The sequence below is a fragment of the Bubalus kerabau genome, chromosome 2 (assembly GCF_029407905.1).
Source record: "Bubalus kerabau isolate K-KA32 ecotype Philippines breed swamp buffalo chromosome 2, PCC_UOA_SB_1v2, whole genome shotgun sequence".
NCBI classification, from domain to species: domain Eukaryota; kingdom Metazoa; phylum Chordata; class Mammalia; order Artiodactyla; family Bovidae; genus Bubalus; species Bubalus kerabau.
The window spans coordinates 181401577-181414223 of record NC_073625.1 but is presented as its reverse complement, the minus strand read 5'-3'; the positions used below and the strand labels follow the sequence as shown (position 1 = coordinate 181414223).

General features: G+C 37.4%; 1 protein-coding gene across 2 annotated transcripts in view; it reads right to left on the bottom strand.

Annotated features, from left to right (window-relative positions):
• RYK (receptor like tyrosine kinase) overlaps positions 1-12647 on the bottom strand; it is a 113827-nt gene that overhangs the window by 79331 nt on the left and 21849 nt on the right. For both annotated transcript variants that reach the window (XM_055569646.1, XM_055569647.1), the window contains exon 2: positions 2331-2452. In XM_055569646.1, coding sequence (XP_055425621.1) covers positions 2331-2452 — 122 coding nt within the window. The remainder of the gene's footprint in view (positions 1-2330; positions 2453-12647) is intronic.

Below are 12647 nucleotides of genomic sequence, written 5' to 3'. Positions count from 1 at the left end.
GGGCATGAAACATGCCATTCACTTGCACACAGTTCAAGAGGAAAAAAGTCTGTGTGCATGAGAGTAGGGAGAATGAGAGAATGAATCATAAAATAAATGGGGCAAAACAGTAACAATTTGTGAATCTGGGTGAAGGATAAATGAGAATTCTTTGCACTGTTTTTGTAATTTTCTGTCTGAAATTACATAAAAATTAAAGGTTACTCCCCCAAATAATGATAAGGTCACCCAAGTAATAATAAAGTCACACATTAGTGAAAATGGATTAGGTTTGTCTCCTTGAAGAGTCCAGGTGCCTACTCATTCAAACTAACAGACCTCAGATTAAAATGTCTCAAGTGAACCTTTTCTGAGTGACCTATGTCATTTATGCTGGCACTTCAGCCTATCCAAGTTATCATCTACTAAATGTTCTTAGATCACATGAATCTTCTCCCTCTGTTTTTGCAGATTTCATCCTAAAGAGATCTAACCACTCCTAAAAGAACATCCCCTATTTGGATACCCCAAGGCAATAATGTTGGACTTAGGTGTTCTAGACAGCAAGGCACATACACTTTACCCAGGATCCAAGCTAATTGAACTTTAATCCAAACATTCCTGCAGGTGTATTTTAATGCACGTGTATGTGTACGTTTCTCTAATATACATGTGAGCATATATAAAAATGTGGATATATGCATATTTACATAATCATTTTTACTTACCTAATTGACAAACAAATATACTTAAAATATTTAGCATTAAGCAGTGAACTGAAATAAGCACCTTATTCACTTTGTAAGGAATGTTGGCTTATTAGTACCATCTTGGGAGAGGGATGGGAGAAAGAATTTGGCAATAGCAGTCAAAATTTTAATCATGAACACTCTCTGACCCAGTCATTTCACTTCCTGATCACAACGTACCATTGAGAAATAATGCCAAAAGTACACAAAAATTTCTGAACAAATTTAGACATTCTTAATATATATACACACACACATACCTATATACATACATACACATTCACACACATATTTTTTCTATGATTCTATATCATTAATAATAACGCTAGAAACAGCAACAAAAGATGACTACTACCAATTGTTTTTACCATCCCTTTACCATAAAGTTTTTCTGCCAAATGAATGAAACTATTTGTAACAGGGAAGGGAAATGTTACTAAAAATCCATATGTCAATGAAGCACCTAACCATACATCATACATCCATACAATATCATATTATAAAGCCATTAAAGAGACTGAGTTAAATCTGTAATTAGAGAAGTGGAAAGTTGCCAAGACATAGTATCAGGTAGGGAAAAAATACTGTACAACACATGTATCAGATAATCCCCTTTTAGTTTAAAAAGGAAAAAGAAGTACGGTTTCAAGTATACCAAATTATAAACAATAATTATTTTTCTTGGTTCAGATGTACAAAGTCTTAACAGTTCTTAAAACAACTCTGTAATAGTTGAATTTTCCCAATAACCATTATTGTTTTCTAAGAAGATAAAAAGATGTGAATCTGGGTGGGTCAGATTTAAATGACTTGCTTAAGAACAAACACCACTTTATAATAATTTTTAAAAAATAAACTCTACAATAGGTATTCTTATTTTAGTATAGCAAAAACTATTTTTCTTTCCCAAATAAAATCCTACTCAGAAGCTTATACATGAGGCTGACAAAAGAAACTGAAGTTGACCGGGGAAGGTGGACTCTACACTCAGCCTCTCACTCTTTGACTTAAGAGAAAACTTACCACGATAGAGGAGCCCAAACAGAGGAAATCTGAAGAATTCAGCAACAAGTAAACCAGGGAAGAAGTTTGTTACAGTTAAAGAAGCTTAGCCAGCGTCAACATGAGTGCTTACACCTCCTATACTTTACTTTCACTACTTCTCCATAACTGGGAGAACTGTATCCAAGACCTCAAACATGTCTAAACCACCCATCTTACCAGTTCCCCACCCCCGCATTCATATCTCTTCATCATAACAGCACAGTCCTCAGCAGGTCCACCTGTCCCCTCTTCCAGCTAGAGCTACATCCTTGTTTGAAAAGCCTGAAAAGAAGTGTTCTGTCATAAGCTAGTCTCATACATGACTAGCTTTCTTTTCATTTTCAAATGAAAGGCTACTTCCATTTTCAAGGATTTGAAAGTCTAGAGGAATGGGCTCAAGATTTAAAACACAAATCTGAAAAGACCTAGTACTGCTACAGCCCACCAGCCACTGACCCTCTTGTGCAGCTGGCAGCCCACCCCTCAGATCCAGCCTCTGCCTCAGCCTCTGGGCCTGGGTGGTCCTGTCTTGGCCTCTTTGGTGGACCGCTCTCTTACCTTGGACTTTGCATGCCAAGTGAAGTGCAGGAAGTTTGTCTCGCTGGGTACTAACAGGTTAAAGGATAGAGCGTAGTGACTAATAAGGTCATTTCTCACATAATAAAGTTCTGCATCAAGACCTAGGGAAAAAAAAAGAGAAAAAAATTAAATGCCCCAAATACCCTCAAAAGCATTAACCATCAATACTTCAAATACTGATCATAACAGAGTAAAAGCACATCCCACCTGTGCTGCCTTACGAAGCAGGAAGAAGACTGGATTTTATCATTGCCAACGAAGATGAAGAAACTGAGACTCGGAACAATTAAGCACAAGGGTGCTGGAGCCAGAACTCTGGTTCTAAGAACCACCAATGCAACACATTTCCTTTTGGACAAAGACCTTCTCAGATAAGTGCCTACAGACAAAAGCCCCTTTACCCTGCAAAACCGATGAGGATTTAGGAAAAGAGACAGGCACCCAGGGGAAAACGTGAGTGTGAGTCAGGCCTCGAGACCCTCGCCAGAGATGATCTTGGCCTCCTTCAGTATGACGCGCTGGCCACTTGGACAGCACGCTACCAAGGTACACTCGCCCACTGCCACAGACACACATCCTCTTCCAAATCTAAACTGCGAAGCAGAGAGCACTACACTTTTCATATTCTCAGGACAGTCTTCTACACAAAGCAGATGCTCGGTTAACTCTTGTTAGACAAGTTAGCACCACAGATAAAAGGAGAAAATATCAAGATGCCTAAGAAATGCTAGAGATTTCAAATTTCACTCATTTCCACACCACTTTCTTAGCCAAGGTTACATCCAACCTCTAACACATATCACATTACTCAATCTTGTGATAACCTCTTCATCCTACTTAAATATTTTCTTTAAATTAATTCAATTTTTAAATAAAAATTTAAAGGAAAGATTTAATCACCATCTTAAGTAGAAACCCAGTAATTACTGAGAACAAAATACAAGGTAACCAAAAAAAAAATCAATTAAAAGGGGAAAAAACCTACCTACTAAATGCTAGCTAAACACTATTGCCTACACCAAGGCAGTGAGCCTGAGCGCAGCTCACTGTTTACAAAAAGGGAAGAAGAGGGTAACAGCAAGTGCTTGAGAGAGGTAAAAATATCAGAAGTTTTCTCCACAATATAATCCAAAAGAACTGAAAGAATAAAAGCAGGGAATCAGAGCTCTCAATTGATTTACTATTATTTATAGTTGTGGCTAGGTGTCCCTCCAGTAACGGACGACACATAGTCCACACATAGGAGGAAAAAGGTACAGGGGAGGCCAACTGGAATGTAAATTTCCTATTGACTGAGCCTTATAACATGAGTTTAAAACACCTTGTGGTGTGCAGAGAGGTCCAGGTGAGGTTCTCATACCTCCTAAGATACCCACTCCAGGATTCTTGGCTGGGAAGCCCCATGGACAAAGAAGCCTGGCAGCTACAGTCCACGGGGTCAAAGAGTCTGACGTGACTGAGCAACTAACACTTTCACTTTTCACAACCTAGGTTAAACAAACATCTCTTGGACTGGCCACGCAAACCATGAATCCAAAGAGAAAAACTGATGAAATGGTCATCATTAAAATTAAAAACTTTGCTCCTCAAAAGATATTAAGAAAATAAAATATAAGTCACAAACTGGGAGAAAATATTCACAACACATCTACCAAAAGGACTTATTTTTAGAATATGTCAAGATCTCTTATGAACCAAAAATTAAAAGACAACACAATTAAATAAGAAGGGCAAAAGATGTGAACATACATTTTGTAAGAAAAGATATGTAAATAGACGATACGCATATAAAAAGGTGCTAAACATTATTAGTCATCAGTGAAACACACATTAAAACCACAATGAGATATCATTTCCACTCAGAAGAATGACTAAATGTTGGCCAGGATGTGGAGCAAATGCAGCTCTCACACATTGCTAAGAATGGGACAATGTTCAACTACTTTGGAAAACTGGCAGTTTTCTTATAAAGCAAAGTGTACGTCTACTCAGATTCAGTCATTCCACTCCTAGATAATTAACCAAAAGAAATTAAAACATATGATTCCACAAAAAAACTCGTATGTTAACATTGAGAGCACTCTTATTCAGAACAGCAAAAACTGAAAACAACAGAAATATCCCTCAGCAGATAGATGAATAACCAATTGTGTTATATTCATTCACACAATGGAATACTACTCAGCAATGAAAACAAACTGTTGAGACTTTGTAACAAGGGGTGACTCTAACAGACCATGAATCAAAGAAGCTGTACATCCTATATTAATTATTTTTATTTATTTTTTTTAATTTTATTTTATTTTTAAACTTTACATAATTGTATTAGTTTTGCCAAATATCAAAATGAATCTGCCACAGGTATACATGTGTTCCCCATCCTGAACCCTCCTCCCTCCTCCCTCCTCATTCCATCCCTCTGGGTCGTCCCAGTGCACCAGCCCCAAGCATCCAGTATTGTGCATCGAACCTGGACTGGCAACTCGTTTCATACATGATATTTTACATGTTTCAATGCCATTCTCCCAAATCTTCCCACCCTCTCCCTCTCTCACAGAGTCCATAAGACTGTTCTATACATCAGTGTCTCTTTTGCTGTCTCGTACACAGGGTTATTGTTACCATCTTTCTAAATTCCATATATATGCATTAGTATACTGTATTGGTGTTTTTCTTTCCAGCTTACTTCACTCTGTATAATAGGCTCCAGTTTCATCCACCTCATTAGAACTGATTCAAATGTATTCTTTTTAATGGCTGAGTAATACTCCATTGTGTATATGTACCACTGCTTTCTTATCCATTCATCTGCTGATGGGCATCTAGGTTGCTTCCATGTCCTGGCTATTATAAACAGTGCTGCGATGAACATTGGGGTACACGTGTCTCTTTCCCTTCTGGTTTCCTCAGTGTGTATGCCCAGCAGTGGGATTGCTGGATCATGAGGCAGTTCTATTTCCAGTTTTTTAAGGAATCTCCACACTGTTCTCCATAGTGGCTGTACTAGTTTGCATTCCCACCAACAGTGTAAGAGGGTTCCCTTTTCTCCACACCCTCTCCAGCATTTATTACTTGTAGACTTTTGGATCGCAGCCATTCTGACTGGTGTGAAATGGTACCTCATAGTGGTTTTGATTTGCATTTCTCTGATAATGAGTGATGTTGAGCATCTTTTCATGTGTTTGTTAGCCATCTGTATGTTTTCTTTGGAGAAATGTCTATTTAGTTCTTTGGCCCATTTTTTGATTGGGTCATTTATTTTTCTGGAGTTGAGCTGTAGGAGTTGCTTGTGTATTCTCGAGATTAGTTGTTTGTCAGTTGCTTCATTTGCGATTATCTTCTCCCATTCTGAAGGCTGTCTTTTCACCTTGCTAATAGTTTCCTTTGATGTGCAGAAGCTTTTAAGGTTAATTAGGTCCCATTTGTTTATTTTTGCTTTTATTTCCAATATTCTGGGAAGTGGGTCATAGAGGATCCTGCTGTGATGTATGTCAGAGAGTGTTTTGCCTATGTTCTCCTCTAGGAGTTTTATAGTTTCTGGTCTTACGTTTAGATCCTTAATCCATTTTGAGTTTATTTTTGTGTATGGTGTTAGGAAGTGTTCTAGTTTCATTCTTTTACAAGTGGTTGACCAGATTTCCCAGCACCACTTGTTAAAGAGATTGTCTTTAATCCATTGTATATTCTTGCCTCCTTTGTCAAAGATAAGGTGTCCATAGGTGCGTGGATTTATCTCTGGGCTTTCTATTTTGTTCCATTGATCTATAGTTCTGTCTTTGTGCCAGTACCATACTGTCTTGATAACTGTGGCTTTGTAGTAGAGCCTGAAGTCAGGTAGGTTGATTCCTCCAGTTCCATTCTTCTTTCTCAAGATCGCTTTGGCTATTCGAGGTTTTTTGTATTTCCATACAAATTGTGAAATTATTTGTTCTAGCTCCGTGAAGAATACCGTTGGTAGCTTGATAGGGATTGCATTGAATCTATAGATTGCTTTGGGTAGTATACTCATTTTCACTATATTGATTCTTCCAATCCATGAACATGGTATATCTCTCCATCTGTTAGTGTCCTCTTTGATTTCTTTCACCAGTGTTTTATAGTTTTCTATATATAGGTCTTTAGTTTCTTTAGGTAGATATATTCCTAAGTATTTTATTCTTTCTGTTGTAATGGTGAATGGAATTGTTTCCTTAATTTCTCTTTCTGTTTTCTCGTTATTAGTGTATAGGAATGCAAGGGATTTCTGTGTGTTGCTTTTATATCCTGCAACTTTACTATAGTCATTGATTAGTTCTAGTAATTTTCTGGTGGAGTCTTTAGGGTTTTCTATGTAGAGGATCATGTCATCTGCAAACAGTGAGAGTTTTACTTCTTCTTTTCCAATTTGGATTCCTTTTATTTCTTTTTCTGCTCTGATTGCTGTGGCCAAAACTTCCAAAACTATGTTGAATAGTAATGGTGAAAGTGGGCACCCTTGTCTTGTTCCTGACTTTAGAGGAAATGCTTTCAATTTTTCACCATTGAGGATAATGTTTGCTGTGGGTTTGTCATATATAGCTTTTATTATGTTGAGGTATGTGCCTTCTATTCCTGCTTTCTGGAGAGTTTTTATCATAAATGGATGTTGAATTTTGTCAAAGACTTTCTCTGCATCTATTGAGATAATCATATGGTTTTTATTTTTCAACTTGTTAATGTGGTGTATTACATTGATTGATTTGCAGATATTGAAGAATCCTTGCATCCCTGGGATAAAGCCCACTTGGTCATGGTGTATGATCTTTTTAATGTGTTGTTGGATTCTGATTGCTAGAATTTTGTTAAGGATTTTTGCATCTATGTTCATCAGTGATATTGGTCTGTAGTTTTCTTTTTTTGTGGGATCTTTGTCAGGTTTTGGTATTAGGGTGATGGTGGCCTCATAGAATGAGTTTGGAAGTTTACCTTCCTCTGCAATTTTCTGGAAGAGTTTGAGCAGGATAGGTGTTAACTCTTCTCTAAATTTTTGGTATAATTCAGCTGTGAAACCGTCTGGACCTGGGCTTTTGTCTGCTGGAAGATTTTTGATTACAGTTTCAATTTCCGTGCTTGTGATGGGTCTGTTAAGATTTTCTATTTCTTCCTGGTCGAGTTTTGGAAAGTTGTACTTTTCTAAGAATTTGTCCATTTCTTCCACGTTGTCCATTTTATTAGCATATAATTGTTGATAGTACTCCCTTATGATCCTTTGTATTTCTGTGTTGTCTGTTGTGATCTCTCCATTTTCATTTCTAATTTTATTGATTTGATTTTTCTCCCTTTGTTTCTTGATGAGTCTGGCTAATGGTTTGTCAATTTTATTTATCCTTTCAAAAAACCAGCTTTTGGTTTTGTTGATTTTTGCTATGATCTCTTTTGTTTCTTTTGCATTTATTTCTGCTCTAAGTTTTAAGATTTCTTTCCTTCTACTAACCCTGGGGTTCTTCATTTCTTCCTTTTCTAGTTGCTTTAGGTGTAGAGTTAGGTTATTTATTTGACTTTTTTCTTGTTTCTTGAGGTGTGCCTGTATTGCTATGAACTTTCCCCTTAGGACTGCTTTTACCGTGTCCCACAGGTTTTGGGTTGTTGTGTTTTCATTTTCATTCGTTTCTATGCAAATTTTGATTTCTTTTTTGATTTCTTCTGTGATTTGTTGGTTATTCAGCAGCGTGTTGTTCAGCCTCCATATGTTGGATTTTTTAATAGTTTTTCTCCTGTAATTGAGATCTAATCTTACTGCATTGTGGTCAGAAAAGATGCTTGGAATGATTTCTATTTTTTTGAATTTACCAAGGCTAGCTTTATGGCCCAGGATGTGATCTATCCTGGAGAAGGTTCCATGTGCGCTTGAGAAAAAGGTGAAATTCATTGTTTTGGGATGAAATGTCCTATAGATATCAATTAGGTCCAACTGGTCTATTGTATCGTTTAAAGTTTGTGTTTCCTTGTTAATTTTCTGTTTAGTTGATCTATCCATAGGTGTGAGTGGGGTATTAAAGTCTCCCACTATTATTGTGTTATTGTTAATTTCTCCTTTCATACTTGTTAGCATTTGTCTTACATACTGCGGTGCTCCCGTGTTGGGTGCATATATATTTATAATTGTTATATCTTCTTCTTGGATTGATCCTTTGATCATTATGTAGTGACCATCTTTGTCTCTTTTCACAGTCTTTGTTTTAAAGTCTATTTTATCTGATATGAGTATTGCTACTCCTGCTTTCTTTTGGTCCCTATTTGCATGGAAAATCTTTTTCCAGCCCTTCACTTTCAGTCTGTATGTGTCCCCTGTTTTGAGGTGGGTCTCTTGTAGACAACATATGTAGGGGTCTTGTTTTTGTATCCATTCAGCCAGTCTTTGTCTTTTGGTTGGGGCATTCAACCCATTTACGTTTAAGGTAATTACTGGTAAGTATGACCCCGTTGCCATTTACTTTATTGTTTTGGGTTCGAATTTATACACCGTTTTTGTGTTTCCTGTCTAGAGAATATCCTTTAGTATTTGTTGGAGAGCTGGTTTGGTGGTGCAGAATTCTCTCAGCTTTTGCTTGTCTGAAAAGCTTTTGATTTCTCCTTCATACTTGAATGAGATCCTTGCTGGGTACAATAATCTGGGCTGTAGGTTATTTTCTTTCATCATTTTAAGTATGTCTTGCCATTCCCTCCTGGCTTGAAGAGTTTCTATTGAAAGATCAGCTGTTATCCTTATGGGTATTCCCTTGTGTGTTATTTGTTGTTTTTCCCTTGCTGCTTTTAATATTTGTTCTTTGTGTTTGATCTTTGTTAATTTGATTAATATGTGTCTTGGGGTGTTTCGCCTTGGGTTTATCCTGTTTGGGACTCTCTGGGTTTCTTGGACTTGGGTGATTATTTCCTTCCCCATTTTAGGGAAGTTTTCAACTATTATCTCCTCAAGTATTTTCTCATGGTCTTTTTTTTTGTCTTCTTCTTCTGGGACCCCTATGATTCGAATGTTGTAGCGTTTAATATTGTCCTGGAGGTCTCTGAGATTGTCCTCATTTCTTTTAATTCGTTTTTCTTTTATCCTCTCTGATTCATTTATTTCTACCATTCTATCTTCTAATTCACTAATCCTATCTTCTGCCTCTGTTATTCTACTATTTGTTGCCTCCAGAGTGTTTTTAATTTCACTTATTGCATTATTCATTATATATTGACCCTTTTTTATTTCTTCTAAGTCCTTGTTAAATCTTTCTTGCATCTTCTCAATCCTTGCCTCCAGGCTATCTGTGATTCCATTTTAATTTCAAGATTTTGGATCAATTTCACTATCATTATTCGGAATTCTTTATCAGGTAGATTCCCTATCTCTTCCTCTTTTGTTTGGTTTGGTGGGCATTTATCCTGTTCCTTTATCTGCTGGGTATTCCCCTGTCTCTTCATCTTGTTTAAATTGCTGAGTTTGGGGTGTCCTTTCTGTATTCTGGCAGTTTGTGGAGTTCTCTTTATTGTGGCATTTCCTCACTGTGTGTGGGTTTGTACAGGTGGCTTGTCAAGGTTTCCTGGTTATGGAAGCTTGTGTCAATATTCTGGTGGATGGAGCTGTATTTCTTCTCTCTCCTTTCGAAGACTTGGGTTGCTTTTCTGGGTGCCTGATGTCCTCTGCCGGCATTCAGAAGTTGTTTTGTGGAATTTACTCGACGTTTAAATGCTCTTTTGATGAATTTGTGGGGGAGAAAGTGTTCTCCCCGTCCTACTCCTCCGCCATCTTGGCTCCTCCCCCCCCATATTAATTATTTTTAAAAAACGTTCTGTTGCTGCTGCTAAATCTCTTCAGTCGTGTCCGACTCTGTGCGACCCCATAGACGGCAGCCCACCAGGCTCCCCCGTCCCTGGGATTCTCCAGGCAAGAACACTGGAGTGGGTTGCCATTTCCTTCTCCAACACATGAAAGTGAAAAGTGAAAGTGAAGTCATTCAGTTGTGTCCGACCCTCAGTGATCCCATGGACTGCAGCCTACCAGGCTCCTCCGTCCATGGGATTTTCCAGGCAAGAGTACTGGAGCGGGGTGCCATTTAGGAGCAGGCAAAACTAATTTGTGATGATAGAAATCAAATCACTGTGTTATTAAGGGAATTTCCTGGGGTGATGGAAATGTTCTGTATCTAACTAGGGTTATGATTACATAGGTGTATGTATTTTTCAAAACTCAACCAACGGTACATTTAAGATCTGCATGTTTCATTATATATAAAGTTCATCTAAACTTTTTTAAAGACGGAGAAAAAAAGACTCAACAATAGTTTTTACCTCTCTTTTCTAATCTCAAAAAGTCTTCATACCACAGAAAGTTACTAGCACCAACATAAAGTTTTAGAAAAAAATAATCATAAGTGATCAACAACTTCCAAATTTAAATTTCAAACATCATTCACAGGGAAATAAAGAAATCTGTTCCTAACAAATAACAGTTATAATATAATTACTGGTAATAATAACAATGATGCGTAAATATTTGCGTTTTCCAGACACAGTTTAAAATGTTAAGAGCATCTAGTAAATTCAACTCCACACAAAGTTCCTTCCCAGTATCTTAGCTACCTCATTCACTGAGATACTGGAACCAGTTAATGAAATTTCTAAACACCCTTCTCCTGTGACATTATGCCAGACTCCCAATGTACGTGAGACTAACCCACTCTCAACGTGTTCTTCAATGTTCCTTTTATTCCCCAACTCCAATAACCTTTATCCATATCAAAGTAACCCATCTCTATGGACAGTGGGAATATATAAATTGCTTTACCTCCAAAATCTTGAACTGTAATTATCTCAGTACTTCAGTAGCTCTTCAGTTCCTTCCCTTTATTGTTACAACAGCTGTTCTCTGGGCTCATAATACCTCCAGGGTCCATAATCCTCTTGTTTCTCCCACTTGATTATAGCAATCATTTCCTTGTTTTTTTCTTACTGACCTCAACCCCAATTACTGCAATTACTTTCTTACCAGTACCCTCAACTTTCTCCCACAGCTAAGACATGCATACCCCATCCTGCACACACCCAATTTTGAACTGTTTTGACTCCCCTGTCCCTTGTCTTCTCTGGTGCTATAACTGAATGCTGCATAATCCTGGATGAAGGAATGCCCACCAATGAGAGTCACTATAAAACCATGCTTCTATGTTCAACAAATAAATATTTATAAGCTGTTGACAGTTTGGAGCCCTGTGATCCATATCTATAAACACTTAATGGCCATCAAAATAAAAACTGAAATGTTAAAATTCACTACCCTAGATTTAGGTATTGAAACTGTAATAGAGTAATACTGTAAAACTGTAATACAACTGCAAACAGAGTTGCTGTTTCCTGATTCGATTTTGACAGAATTTGTTTTGAAATAGCCATTCTTTACTAAGGTAGTTATTCCTAGTTTGAAAGGATTTGAATTTCTTCAAAGAAGCCATTAAAATGAAGTTCAAATTTTCACCCATCAAATTAGTAAATCTAGTTTATTCTGTCATAAAACATATTCCTAAACATCAGTTAGCATATCAGTGGTTAGGAAATTAAAATACCAGCACAACATGTTAATAGAAACTGTGTCACTTAACATTTGTATCTTCCCAGACATGGGGAACTAGAACAGCAGGTAAAGAACTATAACTTTCAGTGGAAAAGGAAAAGACCCTCACTCAGTTCAGCTACTGCCAGGCAGGAGTCCCTCTCGCCCTATTTTAAGTAAGCTAAAACAGTGAGAAAGGAAACTAAAAATAAGCACCCGCACAAAAGGTTCTCTCCTCAGAGGAGCACCAGCAGTCTCTGTGTGGTTCCTAGACCCAGGAAGCTGCACGCTCTCTTAGGCCCAACTCGATGGCAGCACCACCAGCTTAGAAAGCAGCTCTCATCCGCACTACCTCAAAACCACGCAAGCCAGTGATTTCCATCCTATTATTTTTTAACACCTTTAACTCTCTTCTGAAACTGCCTCAGCCACCCTAAGTGGTTTGACCAAGCTCTTCAAGTTATCCCATAAGGTACCAATTATGCTTTTATTAGTACTTGGTTTGAAAATTGCAGAGGTCTTGAATACTTTACCCTTAACCTTATTTTTCCCATAATTCCTGTTATTTTTAATGATTTCAAAATCTTAAAGGTTTTTGTTTGTTTGTTAGGAATGTATTTGATGTTGGAACAGAAATGCTTATATTCTTTCAATACAATACTGAATGTTAGATAGGGTGTGGCAAGCAAGCAATTTGTGAACATATATCAATGATTTATAAATGTTTATACTTTAACCCAGTAAATCCA